The sequence below is a fragment of the Doryrhamphus excisus genome, unplaced genomic scaffold (genome assembly GCF_037039965.1).
Source record: "Doryrhamphus excisus strain RoL-2023G ecotype Guam unplaced genomic scaffold, RoL_Dexc_Guam_v1.1 HiC_scaffold_24, whole genome shotgun sequence".
Taxonomy (NCBI): domain Eukaryota; kingdom Metazoa; phylum Chordata; class Actinopteri; order Syngnathiformes; family Syngnathidae; genus Doryrhamphus; species Doryrhamphus excisus.
The window spans coordinates 5,504,959-5,530,089 of record NW_027621862.1 but is presented as its reverse complement, the minus strand read 5'-3'; the positions used below and the strand labels follow the sequence as shown (position 1 = coordinate 5,530,089).

Here is a 25,131-nt window from a genome sequence, read left to right as displayed (position 1 = left end):
CAAATACCCGCTGGAGTGCCTTCAAGTACCTCGATCTGCACAAGAAGAATTTCCTAGATTTCTAATACGAATTCCTGACGATCAGTACCGATGTACGCCACATGAGGACGCCAAAACACTAGCATTTCCAATTACACTACATACGGTGTATAGTGTTATAAATAGGTTTAAATGGATTGTACTTGCACTGTTACGAGTAACAGATTGCATAAATATAAATGGTTTACTTTGCATGCAATAACATTCAGCATTTAATGAATGTCATTGACCAGAAGCCCCTAATTCATGTGCTTGTGGACGAGTCTTTGAAAAGACGGGGCGCCATATGTATATACCCAAATTCTACGTCATGTTTTGCTAATTTAGCATGTAGGTTAGCATTAGAAATCACTATAAAAAAGCCTGTAACACTGCAGGGTATTTTGTACGCTTGCGTGAAACGTCATAATATATGCTGCTGCAGAAGGAGGAGGGTGACGATGATGAGAAGTAGGAGGAGAGATGGGACGCGCCTGATGCTGATGCTGGTACGTGACAGTGGTCGACATCTGAAAACGTTGGAGCATCTCACCGCTGATTTAATTCGTTTTTTGGCTATTTTGTGGACATGTTTTCCTGCTAGGCGGTTGTTGTTTTTTGGATGAGGGATGATCGTCTCGGTGTTCGGCTGGCCTTCTTGAGGGAAAGGGACACAGGTGGATTCTCGTTTGCCGCAAAACGACAAATGTAGATATCACCTTGGACTGGCAAATAAGTGACGACCTCCGCAGCTACATCGTATATCAAGCGACATCCACACCGACCTTTGGGCGACACCAACGAGGACTTAGAAGACGAGCGGACTGTTTGGCCTGTTAGCGAGCTAATAGGCTAATTTGGCTAGCTAGCTAGACGTTTAGCCAATGGACAGGGAGCTTGGGATGCTGGAAGGAGGAGTTTGAAGGCTAGTTGCGGGAATACGTTCCTTTGAGGAGAAGCGTTTGGCTTGCAAATAAACGCCGAATGGAGAGGATTATAATTTTACATCGTCTTGTTGGATTCTTCTCCCGCGAACGGTTTCTTCTTATTGCTGTTTACTCACATACTAATTAGCTCGGTAGGGATGAATCAGCTAAGTAGGCTAATGTTTACAAACAGTTGTGTCTTCATTTAACTCGCATTTATTTTGCCCTCTTTGTTAGCTTTCTGACTAGATATTAAAGTGTGTTTGGGTCGATTAAATATCAACCACCAAGTGTGGACTAATATTTAAGTATGGTTTAAAATGGATTGGCTAATACGTTGGCAAACATTTAGGTTAAACGGGATTTACAGTCCGTGAAGTTTAGCCATTTTCTCCCATTGAGAAACAAGCTAGCATTGTCACCCATAATATACACGAATTTACACACGTTATTTAGAATATGGCAGTTGGGTTGCAAGACTGGATTTTGAAGAACCCGGTGAGATAAGGTAGCTAAACAGAAATGGAACCCACAGTCGTGTCTAGCCCTTTGGGGCATTCACAGCAAGCATTTCCTCTTGGATTTCTCACCTTGGATTCAGACAATGGAGGTGTCCTTTGTCCAAACAATACTGATCAGACAGGTTTGCATTTTGGAGACCAGAACCTGACAGCCCAACCAAGCGACAAGCAGGACAAACCAGTCGAGTTAAATCAACTTTTATACATTTCTGATTATCCCTGTGGAGATTTGTTTTTTGACGGACGTCATTCACCTGATTTACAAGAAGAGACATTGCCACACTCGGAAAGAAACAAGGAACCCGATGAAGCCAATGAATTCACGCTCTCGTGGCTGTTTTCTCCCAACCTCACTGATGTGGTCGGGAAAAACTTTGCATTCGAGGAGGCCTCTCTCAGGGGCAGCGATCTCCTCGCTGAACAGACTGACAGTAGCAGTACCACAGTTTGTTCGCAATTAAACTGGAATTGTGATACAAACCCAGGAGAGTCACTTATTTCCCTAGATCTCCCACACGATCAGGCTCTTGCCACGTCAGAGTCTTCAGGTGTGTCACATGATGTCAATGAAGCACCGTCACAGAAGGAGGGCAGGGTGATTTTGTCATGTGAAACTGAAGACAAAGGTTCATTCCCAGATCAAGTGACATCTCTGCCGGTAAACAGTAGCTCAACGCTGCAAGAGCTACCCGACGGCAGCACGCCACTGACGTGTCTTCAAGGATCTGTGCCTTTGATGGATTTGGAGTATCCAGATCCTGACAGAGCGCTGACACTTCACTGTGCTGGTGAACTGTTGAATCTATCAGAGGATTCCCACGTGGAACATGCAGGTCAATTCAGGACTTTAGGGCAACGAGGCGAAGGTGACTCGTCTGTGATTTCGTCACCCGAGGATGCCTTCATTCACGCTGACCTCAGGAGCTTTTCTGTGGAGAGTACGGCAAAAGATTTGATGGAAAATGAAATAAAAAATGAAGCCAATGAGGCAATAGCATTGGATCTGTGCTTCAGTCCTGATGAGGGACATTGGAACTCGGAACCAAAGGAGGGAGTCGACGATGACATCGCTCCCAATTTGGCAAACAGGGAAGAAACATCTACCGAGGAGACTAAATGGGCTAGTGAGCAAAGTGTGGACAAGGTTTCCCTCTCTAAAATGGTGGGAGATGACTCACTGCCGGTGGTTTCAGCTGCGAACACGCAGGAGACGGAATCCTCGCCACTTAAAACTGTATTTGACGCTTTAGACCAGGATGGAGATGGCTTCGTTCGCATTGAGGAGTTTATGGAATTTGCTGCCGCCTACGGGGCTGATCAGGTGAGAGGTTGTCACTTGACTTTCTGTCTGAAGATAGCATCAGATTACGCAAACATCTTTTAATAGTATAGTAATCAAACAAGGATATATTTTAGAGTAGTCGGTGTACAGCTGGTATACTGAAAATGTCTCAGAACATGACCATTATTGTCTAAACAGCTGGCAACACAGTGAGTGGTTATAGTGTTGTGGTTTGGGGGCCGACGTGACTGAGGAGGTAAATATGAATTCTGATGATCTCAAATGAGCATCAGTGCTACATAATGATGCTTATACAAAATATTGATACTTTGGACATGATTTGGACATGTTCACTGCTTCCGTTTGCCAACCATTTAGGTAACAATGGAGTGTTGACTCATTTTCAGAGGACAGTACTGCTTTACAATGTATATGTATACATGTATTAATGTATATCTAAATTCCACATCTATGGTATTGTCCCATTAGGAGATAAGCTGTAATGAGTGAAATAGTGGCCCCCACGGTGGTCGAGTGGTTAGCCTGTTGGCCACACAGTCAGGGGATTGGGAAGACATGAGTTCGATTTGCCTGCATGGGTTCTTTTCTGGGTACTCCCACATTCCCAAAACATGCATGCTAGGTTAATTGGCGACTACAAATTGTCCATAGGTATGAATGTGAGTGTGAATGGTTGTTTGTCTATATGTGCCCTGTGATTGGCTGGTGACCACTCCAGGGTGGTACCCCGCCTCTCACCCAAAGGCAGCTGGGCGACCACGGTGCTGTCACTCTCATTTGTTAAATAGGCGTGAGCAAGCCGGGAACTGTTTATTTCATTTACGTGTCAGTTCTGTGTATTTACTGCCATCCGTTCCCAGTTTCCTGTGGTTAAAAAAATAAATAGAAAAACGGCTCAATGTCACGTGACGAAAAGCCCTTCATGGATTAGTTTGTCATGCATTCAGTTCCAGGGGATTTGGGTTATGATCAAAATGCATCTGTCAAACATATTGGTTACATTGGCCTGGCATTTCCTCCATATGTCAAATAGCAAAACGCTCATGTTCTCATTTGCATGGTATTTGCTTTAGTGATTACTGTATTTTCTGGACTATAAGTTGCTCCAGAGTATAAGTCGCACAAGGCCAAAAATGCATAATTAGGTAAAAAACATACATAAGTTGCACTGGAGTGTAATTCGCATTTTTTGCAGGTAATTTATTTTACAAATGACGTGACCAAAACAGACATTACATCCTCTTGGAAGGCAAGTTTTAACAGTAAAAGAATAGAGAACAGGCTGAATAGGTGTAAGATATGCTAACACATAATTTATGGAACATAAACGTTTTTTTCATTTATAAGTCGCTCTGGAGTATAAATTGTAGGAACAGCCAACCTTTGAAAAAAAAGTGCGACTTACAGTCCGGAAAATATGGTATCTCCATCCAGTTATTCCACACGCGACCCTCACCTATTTATCGCAACAACACAGTTTGTGTTGTGAAAATAATTATTGAATAATGTTAAATTGCAGGTGTTTTGGCTGCACGGTGGAGAGTGGTTAGCGCGCAGGCCTCACAGCTAGATAAAATAAGATAAGATAAGATATGCCTTTATTCGTCCCTCAGTGGGGAAATTTGCATTGCACAGCAGCAAGAGAACAGAATCAGTTAAGCTGTACAAAATACACAATATAAAAAATAAGCAATATAAACAACACAAGAATTAACAATTTTACCCAGAGTTATATACAAATACAGTTTGCAAGATAATATGAAATATGAGATGAGATATATGACCAGTCTATACACTATGAGATCTTGCTAGTGAGTTACATGTGTAAATGAGTTAGGAGATCCGAGTTCAATTCTACCCTCGGCCATCTGGGTGTGTAGTTTGCATGTTCTCCCCGCGCATGCGTGGGCTGACTCCGGTTTCCTCCCACATTCCAAAAACATGCTAGGTTAATTGCCGACTCCAAATTGTCCATAGGTATGAATGTGAGTATCAACAACATAAAAATAAGATCCATTTTCAGATTGGCTATACCTGTCTGGCTTGTATTTACACTGCTTGCAAATAGTTACAGGCTGTCGCTGATGTAGCCTAACTGGTAACTGAAGTAAACAAAACACTGACCCGATTAGCATGTAACATGCTACGTAATGTTAGTGTAAACTTAGTGGGGCGGCACGGCGGTCTAGTGGTTAGCGCGCAGACCTCACAGCTAGGAGACCAGGGTTAAATTCCCAATTCCCACCCTCGGCCATCTCTGTGTGGAGTTTGCATGTTCTCCCCGTGCATGCGTGGGTTTTCTCCGGGTACTCCGGTTTCCTCCCACATTCCAAAAACATGCTAGGTTAATTGGCCACTCCAAATTGTCCATAGGTATGAATGTGAGTGTGAATGGTTGTTTGTCTATATGTGCCCTGTGATTGGCTGGCGACCAGTCCAGGGTGTACCCCGCCTCTCGCCCGAAGACAGCTGGGATAGGCTCCAGCACCCCCTGCGACCCTCGTGAGGAAAAAGCGGTAAAAAATGAATGAATGAGTAAACTTAGTGACTGTTTTCAATGTGCTTATTCGTGAGGTAGTTAAAAAGTTAAAAAGACAATGCAGACAACATTATGGGTTTAAGTTTTATCTAACAGCAACCCTGCAATGCCGAAAGTTTTCAAATTGTAATACTGGTGGCATAAAAGTGAATTTACAAGAATTTCCGGATAACCGTTTCTTTCTGTGTCCATTCAGCCTGGTCGCAGATCATGTCTCGCGCTGGGAATTGTGAAGGATTAAGGGTAAAATGTGTTTTCCTGAGTCAGACGTCCTTCGTGAAAGCCAGGCTATTGTCACGTTAGGCGACTGAATTTTAACTCCACCTGTTGTTGTGGGAGGGAGAACTCCCACTATGTTTTAATTCATAGGTGTGCTTTGGCTTTTTTTGTTTATGAATTCTTCTTCTCATAGTCTCTAAGAGCTATGGAAAACCCTCCATAGTGTGTCATTTCCTGATTGTTCATAAAAAGCTTTCATGAAATTGTCTTTGCGATGTTACATAACACATATTCCCTTTTTATGAGTCTGTATGGCATTTACTCGGGGAGCTCAAGAACTGGTGGGGGTTGCCTTATCTGGACAAACACTTGAATGGTGCCTGCCTAATCACATCTGCTTAGGGAGATTTTGAAGTTGACCAGAGTAGGAACACCAGTTATTTTAGCAGCCATTTGACTCATTGGATTATTATATACTGTAGCACTTAGATGCAAATGTATGAACAGTTTAGATCTGGCAGAGAATACCGTGAACAATTCACATTTATGTAAAGACATAGACCAGTCAGTCATTCAGACATGGGGCCAGATGTTTGCTTTGTTTGACCCTGTCCCACTGCAACTTTTGTGCTCCAGTTTTTGCATACACGTCCAGTTTTAGCATGGAAATCTTTTTTTTTCCTTTTAGAATTATTCCAGGATATGATAGCAGTCCCGGCTGCACGGCGGTCGAGTGGTTAGTGCGCAAGCCGAGTGGTTAGCGCGCAGACCTCACATCTAGGAGACCAGGGTTCAATTCCACCCTCGGTCATCTCTGTGTGGAGTTTGCATGTTCTCCCCATGCATGCGTGGGTTTTCTCCGGGTACTCCGGTTTCCTCCCACATTCCAAAAACATGCTAGGTTAATTGGCGACTCCATATTGTCCAATGTGAGTGTGAATGGTTGTTTGTCTACCAGTCCAGGGTGTCCCCTGACAGCTGGGATAGGCTCTAGCACCGCTGAGACCGAAGTTAGGATAAGCGGTAGAAAATGAATGAATGAATAAGTAGATGGCTGCATCTACTTGTGTGGTTAGTCCGCAGGCCTCACAGCAAGGAGACCCGAGTTCTATTCCACCCTCGGCCATCTCTGTGTGGAGTTTGCATGTTCTCCCCGTGCATGCGTGGGTTTTCTCCGGGTACTGCGGTTTTTAGGCTCCAACACCCCCCGCGACACTCGTGAGGATAAGTGGTAGAAAATGAATGAATGATAGCAGTCACACACACGTACACAGTCAGTGCTAAACAAACTCTTAATGCACGTTTTCATCAGCCGGTATGTTTGTCTGAAAGAGATATTGCCTGAAGGAGATTTTTATGTCGTTGACTCTTAATGTTAATATTTATATTAATATTCCATAGGATACCACATTAAAACAGAACCTACTGCACTTTGTAACGGCCACGATGACTAGTTTTGACCCCAATTGTGCGACGACAACCCACAGCCCCCTTGATTGGGTCGGCAATGTCCGTAGACACTACCCTCCCCACTTTAGCCAGCCCTCCTGCCTTTTATGCACTGCCCCTCTAATCCACATTGGAATGTTCATTGGCCTGAAATGTCCCCTTTTTAGGTCCCCTTGTGTCTACTGGATGTAAAGTAAATCTTCAGCTTTAAAACCACTCTTTCTCAGCAACGTATTATCATGTTATCAGTGTTTCAGATGAGAAGCATCGTAAAAAGCCCCTTAGGAAAACTCTTGCACTAAAAGCGTATTTTCCTCCCAGGGGATAAGCACCACAGTGGTCTGTGTGGGGGTGCTCAGGCTTGCCCCCCTTACTGATTAGGCACAAATAGAGGAAAGTGGAAAAACCACAATGCCTTCAATGCTCGGCTAAGCAGAGCTTTTTGTTTTGTTTTGCCTACAGAAGTAATAACTGTTCAATGTTCATTCTTTAGTACAGTGTAGAAACCGCCATCAAGACTCTGCAGTCACACCTCCGCTTTCTCACCTCACCCCCCAGAGCCATTTCTGCATATAGCTACACGGAACACATTGCTCCGCTGTGAAATGGAAAAGATTAGCCATATTAGCCATAGCCATATTAATTTTGTGACTACCAGACTATGGAAAGTTCTTATCATGGCAACAGGAGTTTCATAAGCTTGCTTTATATATGAAGCACCATTCGTTGATTTCTCCATTGGCTTTAATTAACCAGGCCAACATCTGTCATAAGCCACAAAGGCCGCTGCCGTGTTCATTAGCCGTTCAAGCCTTCTTAATGCCCCTAGTCAGAGCTCAGCATTGCTGAGCAGATCAGCTTGTTTGTATGCGTAACTGATACAGAATTACCGAACAAGAGACCGTTCTAGAAGTCTAACCGCGTCTGAACCCACAGAAACCGCGTGGACATGCTCTCAGTCTATTTTGTGTGTGTGATTGCACTGTAATAATGGGTTTGTGTCATTTTTCTGTCCCGTGGCATGCGGTAGTGTGTTATTTTTGTGTTGATTTTGATTGTTCGCTGCAGCTGTCAGCCTCGCAGATGGAATCTCCACGCTGTGTGAAACGTCTTTTTGAAGGCAGGCCACCACACATTTGGCATCCGTGATGGACCCAGGAGTTTCTTCACATTCTTTCCCAAGCACAGATTTTGTGTTATTTTTATTCTCCGAGGTGCTGCAGTGACGGAAGCATGCTCTTGTTGCTAAGTTACTGCATCATGGAATATACAGTATGTAGGTGCCCTTATGTAACCCATATTACACTGGAGTGCAGAGATGCTGCAAAAAAAAAGCTGCTTCACATTATTAGTGTCATTTCATTTTTTTTTCAGCATGTGAAAACAGTTGTACTTTGCACAGCCTTGTGAATTCTGAATTGTATCTATAAAATTAAACATTAAACTTTCTCTGTTTCTGTACGTCAGGTAAAAGATCTGACAAAGTTTCTGGACCCCAGCGGCCTTGGAGTCATCAGCTTTGAAGACTTCCACAGAGGAATTTCAGCGATCAGCAATGGAGGCCAGTCAAACACATTTTATTTGAGTGTTTTGTTTCCTGTCATGCAAATGTACTGAAATCTGTTGTGACATAAACGCACCATAACACTGCTTCACTCAATCCGCTCACCCAAAATTGATACTACTATACCTCTTTTTCTGGAGCTTTTCTGGGTTGAATAGATCTAGTTACCCGTCCGACATTAATAACTCATGAACTTGAAAGCCTGAGCTGCACGAACATGCGAGCAGATTGGCGACATTTCAGAGCTCGACTGAGGGCAGAGAGTCCTGTTCACCTAAATAATTGAATGTTCCTCCTCTCCGTGGCCTGTCCAATGTTTCTTTATTGTTTCTGCTTTTAGTTGCCAGAGAGGCAGCGCTGTTGTAAATGTTACCAGCCCCATGATATGGTACCACAATAACAAAACATAAAAAAAAAGAACAGAACAAAAGAAAAGAACAAAAAGAACAGATACAGGTGGACAACAGTAATGACACGGAGCAACTAGAAACTCAAAATGTATACATTTCAAGAATTACATTATTCGAGAATCAATGGTGACAGGTAAGTGCAAATAACCTTTATCCACACAATATCTTCCTGTTGGTATTACACTAGCGACATGATCACAATAATATATAGTGATGTTTGCTAAATACAAGGATGAAGAGTCTTGAGCCAGTCATGATGTGCTATATATATATCACTATATTGACACTTACTATGGTACCCATTATGTCATTGGATGGTCATATCACCTCGTACTTCGGTACGTGACAAAAAATACTATATTAGGAAAGCAGGAAGTGAACAAATGTAACAGTTACTGATTGTAAAAGTACCAGATGGAGGGGTAGGATTTAATAAGCTTTGCTTCTTCCTACTCCTTTTGGACATGTGGAACTGTGAACTGATCACTCAATTGTAATCTGATGCATGCTCATATGAAATTCAACCATTATCATTGCCATTGTATAGAATCCACCATAATGACATAGGACACATGATAATAATAATACACAATAATACTTTGTAAGTGAGCTTGCCTGTGATACAAGGATGAGGGCCGTCAGGACCAAAAATTCCACTTGAATACTGCTTCTACCTAATAATATTATTTTTTTCACATTTTCACAGTATATATAGCAAACATTTTACACTTTAGTGCATTAAATCAAACCCCAAACTATATTTGCATGACTTTTGACTGTATAACATCATTTTTTTATGGGGTGTTGATAAATGTGAAACAAGAATCAGTCCAATAACAATAATTTCCTGCCAATTTTTAGTAATTTGAAGTTATGAATCAGATTGCCATCTCCCACAGTCACTCCATCACTCTCTCTCTTTCAGCTTTACTATGAATTGTTTATGTGCATCTTTGGAAGTAAAACTTGCTTTACTTGCTGCCGGCCTGTGCTTGGACCTTTTGTTGCAGACAAGTCTTTGTTTTTGAGAAAAGACAAGGCTGCAGTTTATGGAAATTCCTCATCCCCTGTTGCAGCTGTGGCATGTCTGCAGTCTCATCTTGCTTATAAGGCCGGCAATGTGCACAAATGTGGAGTATTACATAAGACCACTGAGTCTACTTGTTGCTCTTTCACAGCTCTTTTAGGCGGCTACTTTGGACTCCACCATCCCATCTCGGGTTACTTCCCTCTTGTCTTCAGGTGCCTTTTGGTCCCAATCGGATTGGTCTTGCCTTTTATTGTTGTTGTATTATGTCCGTGTCATCACATGACACCCTATAGCCTTTGAAATGTGAGTGTAAACGTTACATAATTGTGCTTTGTGCATGAGTGCAAACTCTTCAAATGTGCTGAATGTTCACTTGCCAAAGCACAAGACGGATTTATCAGCTTTATGACTCTGAAGTTGCGTTATCTTTCTAGTTTAACATGATCTATTTCCCTTCTTTTTCTTTTTTCCTTTTGTTTGTATGCAGACGTCACCACTTCCCTGTGTTTGCAGAGCTTCCTTTACATAATGATGTAATGTTTACTCTGCACACATTAAACACGTCGTCCTCCCCCTCCTCCTCTATTTTGCAGGCCCAGAGCCACAGCTGTACAGTGCAAACTACAGTCCAGGGGACGGAGCCGTGGGATGTCCTGAAGAATATGATGAGGTGAGGCGCCGCACACAGAGGCTGCTAGTTCCAGCTGGTGTGGAAGTTTGAGGGTGACCTCCGCTTGCACTCATACGCCAACCGCTGGAATTAAACAAGCGGCTCATATATCTATCATTACCACTCTGAGAATATTCTGAACAACCTGGTTCGGCTGACATTGACTAGCATCTGGCAGACGTAAGCTTCACAGGATTCTTTAACAAATATTGAATTCGGGAGTTTTTACAGTACATGAATGCGGACTGTTTTTACAGTTGCGGTGAGCATATCTGACATTCCTGTCCCTCTTGTATATTTAACCATCATATTGTTGCTGGCTGCTGCAAAATGCAAATGTTTCTGCTGGTGTGTGCACTTTGAACAATAGGGAGTTATGATTCATGTTGCTTTAACCTTCGCCTGGCGACCCAGTGCCCTGCTTGCTTTCTTTTTACATGTCTGATTCAGCTATGCAGGTGCCGACAAGCTCTGTTCAAGGACTGTGTCCATTTTCTATGCCGCTAATCCTCACTAGTGTTACGGGTGTATGCTGGAGCCTATTCCAGAGTACACCCTGGACTGGTCGCCAGCCAATCGCAGGGCAGATATAGACAATACTCGCATTCTACCTATGGATAATTTGGAGTCTGTTTGTGGAATGTGGGAGGAAATCAGAGTACACGGAGAAAAGCCACGCACTGATGTAGAGATGCACAGAGAGGCCCAAGACGAGATTTGAACCCTAGGTCTTCCCAATCGTCTCACTGGTGTGGCCAACATGCTCACTTGGTGTGGAGTGGAAATGTAGTCTTGTGTGGATGCATGATTGCGAGGGCGTACTCGCAGTCATTCAGTCATGATGTGCTGGGCTTGGGCGCAATCTCCCCCTCTCTTTCCTGACCCCTGCTGGCCTGTGCCGCCAATGCATTCGAAACACGGCCCGATTGCTTGTCCCATCAGTTTTATTCTGCTGTATTACTGCAGTATCTGACTTAATGTAATATTTCCAGTCATATTTGGCGTCTTTCTGATTTATTTCTTATTTTAGGCAAATTTTTGTCATAAACCAAGAACTACGACAACTGAGATTCCACTGTACTTGCAAAGCGGAATACTTTTGAGATGCTATGGAGTGTAAAACCTAGGTTTAATATCAATATATACCCCAGTTATTGTGGCAGACGTATGAACTGTATGTATTACATCATGTTCTCCGATTAGTTTATTGCTGCCAATATTTTTACAGATTTTCGAACTCAATGCATACAAAGTGCACCATCGATTTTTGAGGAAAGTTAAAGTTGCGAAAAATACGGTATATGCTTGTTTTAAGTAGCATAATATCGATGTATCGCCCCAGCCCTAGCTGTGAGGAATGTTTGTCTGCATCTTTTTTTGAAGTAGGTGCCCCCACTGTGTCCCTGGGCTTGTTTTTCTCACTCATGTTCCTGGCAGAAAAGGGTTCCTCCTCAATGGTCACACTGTTCTGTTACTGTTTGCTTTCAAAACAAGCTAGGTGACACTGTTCAACCGAGGCGCAAGCCGCACATCCACCCAGTTTTTCCTTCACTTTCATACTTTAAAATCACACCTATAAATTAAAAATAGCAGTTGGACTTGACCCAACTCACTTGAACTCCAGAACAGTCACATGTTGTTCAGGGGTACCAGAAGCACAGAGCGAGAACAGTTATGTAAAGCTTAAATTCATTGCGCACTTTCAGATATTGCTGATTGATACTGTAATAATGACTCTCATAGAGCTGATTAAGTTCAGCAGTTGTCATGGTGTTTTATCTTGCTGCCGCTCGAGGTGCGTTACAGCTCACTAACGCTACTCTTTGGACTTTGGTCTCCGCCCCCCCCATGACCACCCAGCGGAACTGAACGTATTTACTGTAGTTTCCATTTTCAAACATGCTCTCTCTCAGTGTGAGCTCCGTGTGCTAAGGATGTGTTACTAATAGTGCTGATGAGGCTCTAAGGGAAGGCCAGCTTCCCTGTCACTGACTTCAGCCTTGGGAGAATGGTTCTGGACATGGTGGGTAGCTTCTCCTGATGTTTCATTTTGTCTTTGTGACTCACCTGTCTTGGATTCATTGTTGCTTTTGTAGCCATAGACTCAAAGTTGCGTCCTAACATTTAAGATTCGGTTCCTTGCCTTTTCCATCTCATTTTGTTGAAGGCTTGATTTGAATAGCAGGGGATTGCCTCTGAAGTCTGTTCATGGTGTGTTAGTCCTTTGCTTTTTGTTTTTTGGCATCAGTACCACCAAGATTTATGAAAAACACCATCTGTGGATACATTTGTTCCCACAGTCTTGTTTTGTATTCTTTTCGCTTGCTGCTGAAATCCAGAATTGTCCTCACAAAATGTAAAATGTTACATAATGAAGTATTACATTGGATATACAGTGTATATTGTTTGTAAGTAATAATAAACAAGTGTTCTATATAAGTGTGAAATCAGGCTCCCTTAAGAGACTAGAGGGATTGTGTAGCACCTTGTGAAAAATAAAGAAAACATTTTTTTAAGGACCTTTAAGTGCAACGCAAGGGCCATTTTTGGTACATGGCTTGTTTTTTTTATTGCCGCTCAGGATATTATTAAAACAAAACAGATTTTTATGAGGTGTATCACTAATTTGCTTTCTAAATAACTAACTCCAGCCCATTGCCCCGTTCAGAGGAATTACAGACATGCAAGAAGTTTGGGATGGCCTGAACGCTCAGTTTCAGAGGGCATTCTAACGCTGGCGGTTTGTGATGTCAAAGAGTGCCAGGCTTCCTTATGTGGGCATGTTCTGTAGGCTGTAGGACATTCAAAAAATATAAATCTCTGTTTATTATCAACTCTTATACCGTCTATCATCTTCTATAAATATGGGTTCGGCAGCTATCCAGAAGTTCTTGTGAGAACTTGGGAGTGTAACCACTCTCAGCGGAGTGGGTGTGCCTGCAGGCGGGAATTAAAACAGACCGTTTTCAGGAATCACGAAATCCAAAGAAATACAACTGAATATGTGCAGATTCTGGAATATCTAGAAAGCTTTCTGTGCGGTTATTGTGTGTAGCTGCTCTATAGGAGCCCACAACTCAATACAAAGGGACGAAAGATGAGCGTAGTAGGTCCCATTTTAAATTGTTGTGTGTGCAGTCTTCTCAACAAAACATTAAATCAACTTCAGTTATGTCAATGATAAAATGAATTTACTTTTACATCCTATGGTGAGAGAGTCTGGGTTGAGCACAAAATGCCACAAAAATGCAGTTTGAAGGCAAATGGGGGCTCTCTGAGGGGATGCTCAATGCCCACTTTGAAAACCCGAGTACCAGTACTCCTATTATTACTATTACTACTAGCAAATATATGAGTATCCTGTTCTTTGTTGTGTTGTTGCAGCAAAATGAGGTGACGGACAGTGCATACCTCGGTTCAGAGAGTACCTACAGTGAATGTGAGACCTTCACAGATGAGGACACCGGTGCCCTTGTGCCCCCCGAGATGCACGAGGATGTGGACACGGACAGTGGTATCGAGGCGGCGCTTCACGACCCTGAAGACGCCATGAACAGGTTGGTATAAAGCAGTGCTTGGTAATTCATTTCTAGGTAAATAGCCGGCTAGCCTGGAGTTGACCCTTCTCAGTGATCATGTGATGTTCGTGCCAGCGCCATTCGCTCAGGTTCTATTTGAGTCAGCAGACGAGCAGATTAAACGGAAGGATAGCAATGAAGGATAATCGCCCATCTTACTATTCTTATGCATTTGGGTCCAGCTGTATTTTGCTTAATAGACATCAAAATGAAATGTTTATGCATTCAAACCCACATTGTCACAAACTGTTGCCGTTGGAAAGCTTTTTATCCAGATGACTTGAGCTGTCCTTGAAAACTGTGTTGCCTTCCCCTTTTCTTATTCAAATCAAGTATGACTACAGTGTGTTGTCGTTCTCCTCTGTTTGGTAGAGAGACACAGAGAGGAGCAAACCAAACACACATGAGAAGGTGAATTTATCAAGGCGGGCAAAATTATTGAGTTTGCTTTTATTTATTGTGCTACAAATTCTTGATTTTCATGACAGGCCTTTGTTATATATGGTGACTGATTGTTTTGGTCTTCCCATTCCAGCCTTGAATTCCAGGAAATGTTGAGCTCAGCTCTTTTGTTGTTTTCTCTTGGAATAAGCTGATTCCCTCCTTTGCCCATTGACACCAGTCTTGCTGACAGGAACGCCATTCCAGTGTGACGGTGTTGCAGAACGTGGAACCTCATCTGATCTTTGTTGATTGATTTCTGGAATTGTCCTCATCAGTTGAATTTGAAGCAATTGCATTTGGAACCGATTCACGCCGGTGGGACAATGTCATTAAGTTGATTGAGTTTTGGAGTCAAGCTAGAGCCTTCAACCAAAAAACATGCTATGCTACTATGCACTGGACAGGGGATTAAGACTGTAACTGGATTAGCCTCCACCCACCCCCACCTGTGTACCCACACACATTTGGCTCTCAGACAGTCAGCAGGACTGTCTGATGGCTGTTGCTTAGCCTCAAATCTGATTAACCCTCTCGACCCTCTTTGATTCAGTCTGCTGGTATAGACCATGTGCCATCCGCCACGGGGCATTGTGGAGTGGTGGATCTCTGCAAAGTCTAGAACCTTGTTCTAGTCTTGCTTTTGTTTCCAGTTGGTTTAAATCGTAAAACTTCAGGATTCCACTCTGGTTGTCTGGGGTTTTAACTCCAGTTGCTCCTAGGCTTTCACGCCAGGGCAGTGGAGGGCGTTCTAAGATGCGTTCGCTTGCCTCACCGACCCTCTGTTTGAGGGACCTCAATATGGGGCCATGCGCGAAGAGTCTGGGTAAAGGGTAAGTGGCTTTAAAATTGGTAGTGTTACTTTTTAACCGGTTCTGCCTAATGTTTGCTCAGAGCACTGCTGCAGAGGCCCAGTCAAAAGCCTGAAGTGTCCTTGAACTTTTAAAGTATTTTTTGCGACGCCTACCCCACTAACTGCAGTGCTTTCATCTGTGAATCAAACAGCAAAATACTCCCTGTCTTGGGAACAAGCAAAAATGGGCCTTGTCTGCGGCGATAGCAGCTTGTTTTTGCTGATTTGGACATCCTCATCCTGAGTGTGCTGAGGTTCTCAACGTATCCTGTTTGAAAACAGGAAAGGCCAGCTTTTCAGCTTTCCTTTTTTAAATGAAGATCACAAAAATATTGTACTAGTATCAATGTCCAGATCTTCTCAATGGCTTTATGTTTGGTTTTGTAAAAACAACTCAATTAAGAGCCTTAACTATTTTGTCTCAACCCGTAACATCCCGCTATGATTCCTTCTACACATCTTGAAGGATCATGGTTTTCCACCATGGCACAAGGCATTTTGTTGCAGCCAAAGCAGCCTTTAGGATTAATGTGAATTAACAGATTACCCTCAAAGACTTGCCCGGTTTGCTGCCGTTCCTATGGCCAGATTGAATGTGTGTTAAAATGCGTTAAATGAATTTCCGCAATATTGGATTGTTGATAAATTGAATATTTTCATATTTAGAGAATAGAAAACCTGTTTGACTTTGTAAACAAAATTTTTAACAGTACCTGTAACCCTGTAGAAAATGAAATAACATGCCGATAGTCACTATTATTGTTTACACCACATTGCAACTCTGATATACTCGTTAACAAGTTAGTCTCCAATTTATTTCTTCTAAACTTAAGAAGCCAGAAACGTGCCACTTTCACACGGGTTGAGAGGAGAAATTGTGACATGCCAGTAATGTAATGTCGCAATGTTTTGAGAATTACCATATTTTCTGGACTAAAAGTCGCTCTGGAGTAGAAGTCGTATTTTTTGTGGGTAAATTATTTTATGACCAAAATAGACATTACGTCCTCTTGGAAGGCAAATTTTAACAATAAAAGAATAGAGAACAGGCTGAACAGGTGTAAGATATGCTAACACAATGGTTATTCAGCTACACAAAAAATAAACATGGACAGAAAAGGTGTCCAGTGTTTATGTAACATAACAGTTTTTTTTCATTTATAAGTCACTCTGGAGTATAAGTCACAAGAACAGCCAACTTATGAAAAAAAGTGCAACATATAGTCCGGAAAATCCGGTAATTGATGATTAATCGATTATCCAATTAATTGACAACAAAAGTGTAAGTATCCTCTGTTTTCAGCCTCTCCAATGTGACTCTTTCTTATTTCTTTAGTCATTTATTCAAGCAGAGATGGAATTGAATTGTGTTTCTCAGCACCCACATGGAGGGTTATTTAACAGTCGTACTCTGTAAAAAAATGCACAGACAGTTCGACAGCAATGCATAGGGGGCTTTGTTTGCGGAACAATACACTACTAGGCAAAGGGAATATGAAAACCAACACTGAGTATGAAAACCGAGGCAATATTTTGGCAAAAACTATATGATACATATGGGGCGTACGAAAACCAAGGTTTGACTGGACACCCTTGTCAAGAAACAACACCGTGCAAGTGAAACTGGGATATAACTAGTAGTTATGACTTTACCATCTGGAAACTAACGACTCTAAGACTCTACCCATATAGTTGAGGATGGTTGTATGCTTCCTCTCACAGTTTCTCCCTCAACTCTGAACTGCACAATCCCTCTGTGGTGACCGTCATCAGTGGCGAGGAGGAGCACTTTGAAGATTTCGGGGAGAGCAATACCTCAGAGCTGCTGGTGGAGCGCAATGAGGAGGGCGTGGCCGACTCCCCACTGGTGCAGACACCTCAGCAGATCAATGTCTCCTCTCTGCTCTCTCCCAGGTACTATTTTCAATCAAAGACATTCTTTTGAAATGAGGGACACTGCAGTGGTATTTCACTGAAAAAGACTATAAGACTTGATTAGAGAGTTGTTTTTAATTGGCACTGTTGTGGCCCGAATGCCACCTTTTGAAACACGTTGAGGTCAAAATGTGATAAGATATCTGCAGACGTCCTTTCCTGCACTATTTCCTGCATTATTTGTCTGTCTCCTTCTGCGGTGAAGGTCGAGATAAGTGACTACATAGTTCATTATTCGTCTCACTGCGGTTTTCTGTAGCTTAGCTTTAGTTCCAAACATTCACACGACTGTGAGTTTCTTTTTACAGACGTTCTAGTGACTATTATATGGCTGTCATTAATAAAATCATGTTTTGAAAGTATTTACTGAAACCAACGCACTCCCTGCCTGATTTAGTATCAACTAGTTTGCAACTCATGGCTAATATTGCACAACTCCTCCAGGCAGCGTTATTCCGCTCAGTATGACACAGGGTTGGAAGCAGGAGCTGAGAACATTCCGAGAGAGTTTCTCCCATCCATCATGATACTTATAGTGGATCAAGGAAATGTACTCAAATGCCTAATTAGAATAAACCATTGCCTGGAATGTAGGAATTAGGGAAACTCGGATTAGGATTTTACGATCACGTGAGACAACAATACATTTTTCAATGTAGTATTTATGATGAGTGCTTTTGTACTCAGTTTTCTGAGTATTAATGGGATTGTTGAATTTCAATCATTCATTTTCTACTGCTTATCCTCACAAGGGTAGCGGGGGTGCTGGAGCCTATCCCAGCTGTCTTCGGGCGAGAGGCAGGGTACACCCTGGACTGGTGGCCAGCCAATCACAGGGCACATATAGACAAACAACCATTCACACTCATATTCATACCTATGGACAGCAATGGCTGAGGTGGAATTGAACTTGGGTCTCCTAGCTGTGAGGCCTGTGTGCTAACCACTAGTCTGCCATGCATCCCTAAAATGTAATATTCATTCATTCATTTTCTACCGCTTATCCTCACGAGGGTCGCTGGGGATGCTGGAGCCTATCCCAGCTGTCTTTGGGCGAGAGGCGGGGTACACCCTGGACTGGTGGCCAGCCAATCACAGGGCACATATAGACAAACAACCATTCACACTCACATTCATACCTATGGACAATTTGGAGTCGCCAATTAACCTAGCATGTTTTTGGAATGTGGGAGGAAACCGGAGTACCCGGAGAAAACCCACGCATGCACGGGGAGAACATGCAAACTCCACACAGAGATGGCCGAGGGTGGGATTGAACTCGGGTCTCCTCGCTGTGAGGTCTTCGCGCTAACCACTCAATCGCCGTGCAACCCGGATTGTTGAATTTGTTTCAGAAAATAATACTGCATCCCTCAAACTTCACCCACTGGCTGTGAGTGGGTCAGTTTGCTCTGCAGCGCCGCCTACATACACACACCCCATTATTTATCGACATGTGTCATAAGCCTGTTTGATGACCTGTGACCTGACTTGTGAAAATGCACGGGCATCCACTTGTAAGGTAGCAATAAATTGTTCAGGATATCAGTGCATATGACACTTGGACAAGCCCTTAGCAAACAGAAACCTGCACCAGATAGTTGCATAATGGAAGGGATGACTCACTCCTTGAATGAACAATCAGCATCATTGCCATGCGTACAGCACACAGGCTTCTCCATGGCTTTACTCCATTGTGTATCTAATGTGTTTTCGATGAGGGAGTAGATTTTTTGGGTTTATCTTGCAAGAATAGGAAATGTTATTACAGCGTCTTTACACCCCCCCCCCCCCAGTCACCCTCCACAGTCCTCCTCATGGAGCCCTCACACTTTACCCCAACATACCTGAGGGATCTTCTTCCCACCTTGATGCATCCCTTGCTTGTCTGTCACTCACCACTTCCTTCTCCTCCTCTCCTTCTTTTCCCCTCCTTCTTCCAGCGCACCTGCTCCTTTCCCTGACTGCTTTCAGAGCTTCCTTAGAGAGGAGGCGCTGGACTTTTTCTGTAGCCAGTGTCACAAACAAATAAGTCGCCTCGAGGACCTCTCCACTCGCCTCAATTTCCTAGAGATGACTAGGTAACACAACTCTGCCCCTTGGCCATGTGTGCAGTGTTGATTAGATTAATGCACATACCCGTTGTCTGTGTGTGTGTGTGTGTGTGTGCATGTTGTGTTACATTTGCGTACAACACACACCACATAATTTCAAAGATTGTGTGGCCAGTAGCAGTAGAGTTACTGGAACCCAGAAGTAGCCCAGAAATCCTATTTGCTCTGCTTTCAGTTGTAAAAATGGTGAAAGGACCATATTATACATGAAAATCTTTATAAATAGTAGCTTTCTTTTTATACTCATGTCCCATGATTTGGCTGGGAAAACTGAGCCTTGATCAGCACTTTCTAGATTTGCTTTAAAAGTCATAGTTTGCTGTGTTACTGTGTATGATTTTCACTCTAATAGAGTTAGAATGTGTCAAGCCCCTTTTGCTCTATTAGCAGAAAGGGACGGCGCAGATAAGCGGACTATCAAAAGATAGTGTCTCCTTTCTCTCACTCTTTGCTTCCTGACCGCACTCCTGTTGTTCTTCTTCCCATCCAGTGCTGGCAAGAGACTGTCCAGCAAGAAGGTGGCAAGGTAAGCAAAGTCTGTAAGGTTAATTTTGTTTTAGATGGCTAAGGAAACAAATATTTAATAAGCTTACAAAGTTTGTCAGATGTTGAGCTCCACTTTGCTCCTTATAGACATCTTCTGCAGAACAGCTCAATGACACTGGACACAGTGAGCGACTTGACACGTGACATCCTGGAGCTGGCCGATAATGACATCACAGATAAGGTGGGAGGTCATTTGTTGTCGAAACAGGTGCTTCGGATGAAATGGCGTTCCTCTAACTCTTGACTAAACACTTTGCAGATGCTGCTGCTCGAGAGGCGTGTGGCCGAGCTGGAGAAGGAGTCCGAAGCTTCGGGGGAGCAGCACGCTCGCTTGCGGCAGGAGAATCTTCATCTGGTGCACCGTGCCAACGCCTTGGAGGAGCAGTTGAAGGAGCAGGAGCTTCTCGCGGATGAGCAGCTGCACCACGAGACACGGCGTCACAAGGAGGCACTGAGCAAGATGGAGAGAGAGAGGGGGATGGAGGTGGAGAACTTGCAGACCAGGTACATTCCTGATCATTCAAAAACCTACTGGCAATTCCCTTACACGTTATATCACGAAAATGGTAATGGTTTTATTTCATTTGAACGTGCATCAGATTACAATTGAGCGCATCACATAATCAGTTCACAGTTCCACATGTCCAAAAGGAGTAGGAAGAAGCAAAGCTTATTAAATCCTACCCCTCCATCTGGTACTTTTACAATCAGTAACTGTTACATTTGTTCACTTCCTGCTTTCCTAATATAGTTGAAGGTTTTTTTTATGTAATTGATGTTTTTTCATTTATTTTTATTATTTTTATTTTATTTATTTATTTATTTTTGTCACGTACCGAAGTACGAGGTGATATGAGCATCCAATGACATAATGGGTACCATAGTAAGTGTCAATATAGTGATATATATATAGCACATCATGACTGGTTCAAGACTCTTCATCCTTGTATTTAGCAAACATCAACTGCTTGTATTGTTTCTTGAATTGGCTCATCGTTGTGCATTGTTTGAGGGTCTTACTCAATCCATTCCATAGTTTGATTCCACATACTGAAATACTATGGCTTTTTAACGTAGTCCTAGCATAGAAGTGTTTCAAATGTAGTTCTTCCCTGAGATCATATTTCTCCTCTCCTGTAGAGAAGTATTGGATGACATTTTTAACTAATTGGTTATTTTTAGCCTTACGCATTATTTTAGCTGTTTGAAGATGAACTATATCAGCAAGTGTAAGTATTTGTGATTTTAGAAATAAGGAGTTAGTATGTTCTCTGTAGGTGGCATTATGAATTATCCTTACTACCCTTTTTTGCAGTACATTTAGCGAGTGAATATTGCTTTTATAGTTATTACCCCGTAGTTCCAGCTCTGCCACTGGAGTGTTGTATTCGAGTAGACCCCGCCTAAATATATACGGCTTTACAGTCTCCACACTAGTACATCCAAGTTTTATGGTATGTCTTATTGTACTGAAGCTGTTTCTTGGTATGGTAACGGCTCTATGCTGCCACCGTGTGGCAGTGAGCTGCAGCATGCGTTTAGTTGCTGATATGTGAGGGAACTTTATGCATTTTTATAGCGTGTATATAAATATAAATGTTTGCTTACTCTCCAGAATGCAGCAACTGGATGAAGAGAACAGCGAGCTGAGGTCATGTGTTCCTTGTTTACGAGCCAACATTGAGAGATTAGAGGAAGTGAGTGTCATGGCTGTCTTCCATCCCCTTTGCCCCAATCAAACCTGGATGTCTTCCCTCAACCGATATATCTTGTTTTTTTTTTCCAGGAGAAACAGAGGCTTGAAGATGAAACAGACGTGATGACCGACAGGTGGAAGGAGGAGATGGAGTCCCGCCAGAAGATGGCTGACAAACTGAGCTATGAGCGTCATCAGAACCAGAAAGAGAAGGAGAGCACACAGGAGGTGGGCTATTAGCAACTCCAGACTTTGGTGAGCTTGTAATTTGCATGCATGTAGGTAAGACGTTTCCTGTATGCACACTCTATAATGCTACACGGACAACTGCTTACTTACACAAAATAAACACAGTGATACATTATTCGAATATCTTGTCATCTATTGCAGCTGATTGAGGACCTGCGCAAACAGCTTGAGCACTTGCAGTTATACAAGCTGGAGGCCGAAGCAAAAAGGGGACGCACACCCGGTGCTGGACTGCAGGAGTACCAGACCCGCACCCGTGAAGCAGAACTGGAGCAAGAGATCAAACGACTCAAACAGGTGAACTATTCCGTCTTTTCAGTGCTCTCCTGTGCTGTTGTCATGTTTCATAGTAGATGTACCAATATTCTTCTCTAGGACAACCGCAGCCTAAAGGAGCAGAATGACGAGCTGAACGGCCAGATCATCAACCTGAGCATCCAGGGAGCAAAGAACCTCATGTCGGCCTCATTTTCAGACTCTCTGGCAGCTGAAATTAACTCTGTGTCCCGCTCTGAGGTAATCTACAGTGCAGTGGGTCTTTTTATTTTCATCACCATTCCAACTCATTTATCTCCACTAACCTTTTTTTTTCTATGTCCCAGTTAATGGAGGCCATCCACAAACAGGAGGAGATCAACTACAGGCTCCAGGACTACATTGATAAAATAATAGTGGCCATTATGGAGTCCAACCCTTCTATTCTTGAAGTCAAATAGGCACCACAGTGACATTTTTATGACAGAAAACAACAATAACCCCTCTGAGAAATACAATTTGTGTGTGTGTGTGTGTGTGTGTGTGTGTGTGTGTGTAATGCGCAATGCGCCTCAGGTTCTGATGACTTCCATGTTATTGGCCAGAGGAACCCGAGGAACCCCTGCACTTCTCGATGAATGTTTGAAATTTAACCACCCCCTTTCCCAGCCCTTAAGGTGTCACTCAAAGTGAAGGATTAGGCAATTGTATACCTTGAAGGCCTTAAAAATCAGAGGTGATCACATGTGTCCTGCATATAATAATACCGCACTTGCCTCACTTGCAACTGGAATTGTCAGGCAGGATGCTGACTCGTGTTGAAGAAGCTGTATGAAGCACTGGTCAGTTTATTTCCAGTCAACCCAATTGAGGGACATTTCTTGGAGTAGAGGAGGAAAAATGCCCTGAGGGTTTTGTTTTTGTGTTTGATGTGACCTCTTTTTATTTGCCCTCAACGGTGGAATTGTGTGGTCTATAACTTGGATCATCTCATTATTATTATTTTACAATGAAACAGAGTCCTGGAGCTCAGGTGGGCTACAGCCTGACTCCAATCTTCTCTTGCTGAGTGAAAGATAGTGATTTTTTTCTGCACAAGTGAAACTGTTAAGACTGAAAATATGTTTAACTGGTTATATGTGAAGAATATTATAGTTGCACTATTTTTTTTCTTAAAGGGATTCAATTGTAAATGAAGATGAATATACGTTGTGGGATTTAACACACACTCAGGTGTGGGCTCATACGACGACCAACCTATGAGGCAATCATACATGTGGAAATAACACTTTTGCACGTCGTGGGATAGCCATGTAATCATCGACTTGCATGGAACTTTATTTCTTCGAGCATCTCCCCCCCGCCCCCCAACGTGTCGCACAACACTGCACCGATGCTCCACTCTTCAAGAACAAACGGACCATGGACCTTAAGAAATGGACACTCATGGTGTAAGAGTCCAGCTTTGCTTTCTGCACAAAACATTTCTTCACCTGCCACTCCATGGAATATGGCCTTGGATGTAAATGACTTGTAAAGTTTTTTCTACACTCATTCTAGATTCTAGGTATTTTTTTAGTCTTGAGGGGAACAACAACAAACATCTTGAGGTGAGAGAAATGACAAGGCTGCCTATATTCTCTAGCATGTAGCGTGTACAGCACCATCATTTTCATAACACATATTTATTCAGCGTCCGATACAAAGATAACACTTTGTTTTGATGCGGTTATTTAAGTAACATGTGTTTGGGGGGGAAGAGAAATGTTCATATCATTTCAAAGGCTCAATAGCAGTTTGTAAGTGAAGGTCTCTGCATTCTTCTGTGTATCGCTGTGACCACTCGAGGGTCTTTATTATAGAGCTTCTAGAGTCATCTTCCTGTTTGGAGTCAGGTACTGCATGGAAACACTGATTTTCATTGTACAGTTCAGTCTACTGAGTGATTATACCCTCTTACAACATTTTCCCCCACTTACAGAATCATTCAAGCTTTACAAATCTAACAATTCATACTCTTGCTCATCTATTTGCGTGACAATTGGAACACTAATAGGATGGATGGTCCAAATGACAACATTCCCTTCTGGCAGAGCTTATTGCACTTTAACAGATTCCTGTAAAATCCTGGTTTCACAATGACCAAAGATGTGTTAATTTTTCCCAGTTATTCATCACACTGACCTTGAAGGAAGTCAAACAAATAGTCTGAAACACTGCCTGCGCTCTAGAAACAAAAAAGACCAACTCACAGCCACCCTTTTGTTTAAATGATCAATAATGAAATTGTAAATATTCATCTTTTTTCCTCCCCTTCTTCTACATATCACCTCCAGTGTCCAAAGAAAGGTTCCAGGCAACACCGTCACTACATGTGTAGTGCATGACTTGCCATTCATTGTGTGACATGGGAATATAAAATAAAGAAAGATTTAAGTATTCATATTTTCAAAAATAAATGTATAAATTATGTAACCGTATGGGTTAAAGCTGTATATTATTTTTTGGGAATATTCTCAAGTTATCAGGAAGTGGGAAATGCCATTTCAGCCACTGTAAAAAGAGAAATTCTACAAGTAAGTGAGTGTATGAGTAGGAAAATAAAAGGAATAAAATGACTGACTTGTGTTTGCCTCATATTTTGGATTGTGCATAATTTGGGTGTACAGTTCCACTTCAGTTTTTCTGTTTATTGACCCACATATAAATCGATAAATGTATACAAATTATAAATATAAATAAATATAAATTAATAGATACATTGTCCATAGGTATGAATGTGAGTGTGAATGGTTGTTTGTCTATATGTGCCCTG

General features: G+C 42.4%; 1 protein-coding gene across 1 annotated transcript; it reads left to right on the top strand.

Moving 5' to 3' along the window:
• The first annotated feature begins 464 nt into the window (after nt 1-464).
• rab11fip3 (RAB11 family interacting protein 3 (class II)) lies at nt 465-24,280 on the top strand. Its single transcript, XM_058061828.2, has 14 exons — nt 465-2,786; nt 8,443-8,536; nt 10,573-10,649; nt 14,034-14,206; nt 17,244-17,435; nt 19,400-19,537; nt 20,061-20,096; nt 20,204-20,297; nt 20,376-20,620; nt 21,732-21,813; nt 21,903-22,040; nt 22,203-22,358; nt 22,437-22,577; nt 22,664-24,280. The coding sequence occupies exons 1-14, from the start codon at nt 1,467-1,469 to the stop codon at nt 22,775-22,777; spliced, it is 3,000 nt and encodes a 999-aa protein (XP_057917811.2). The 5' UTR covers nt 465-1,466; the 3' UTR covers nt 22,778-24,280.
• Nucleotides 24,281-25,131: the final 851 nt, after the last annotated feature.

Coding starts and splice junctions, on each gene's coding strand:
- rab11fip3 (XM_058061828.2), top strand. CDS start 1,467: ATGGAACCCACAGTCGTGTCTAGCCCTTTGGGGCATTCACAGCAAGCA. Junction 10,650..14,033: donor GTCCTGAAGAATATGATGAG/GTGAGGCGCCGC, acceptor GTGTTGTTGCAG/CAAAATGAGGTGACGGACAG. Junction 20,097..20,203: donor TCCAGCAAGAAGGTGGCAAG/GTAAGCAAAGTC, acceptor TGCTCCTTATAG/ACATCTTCTGCAGAACAGCT.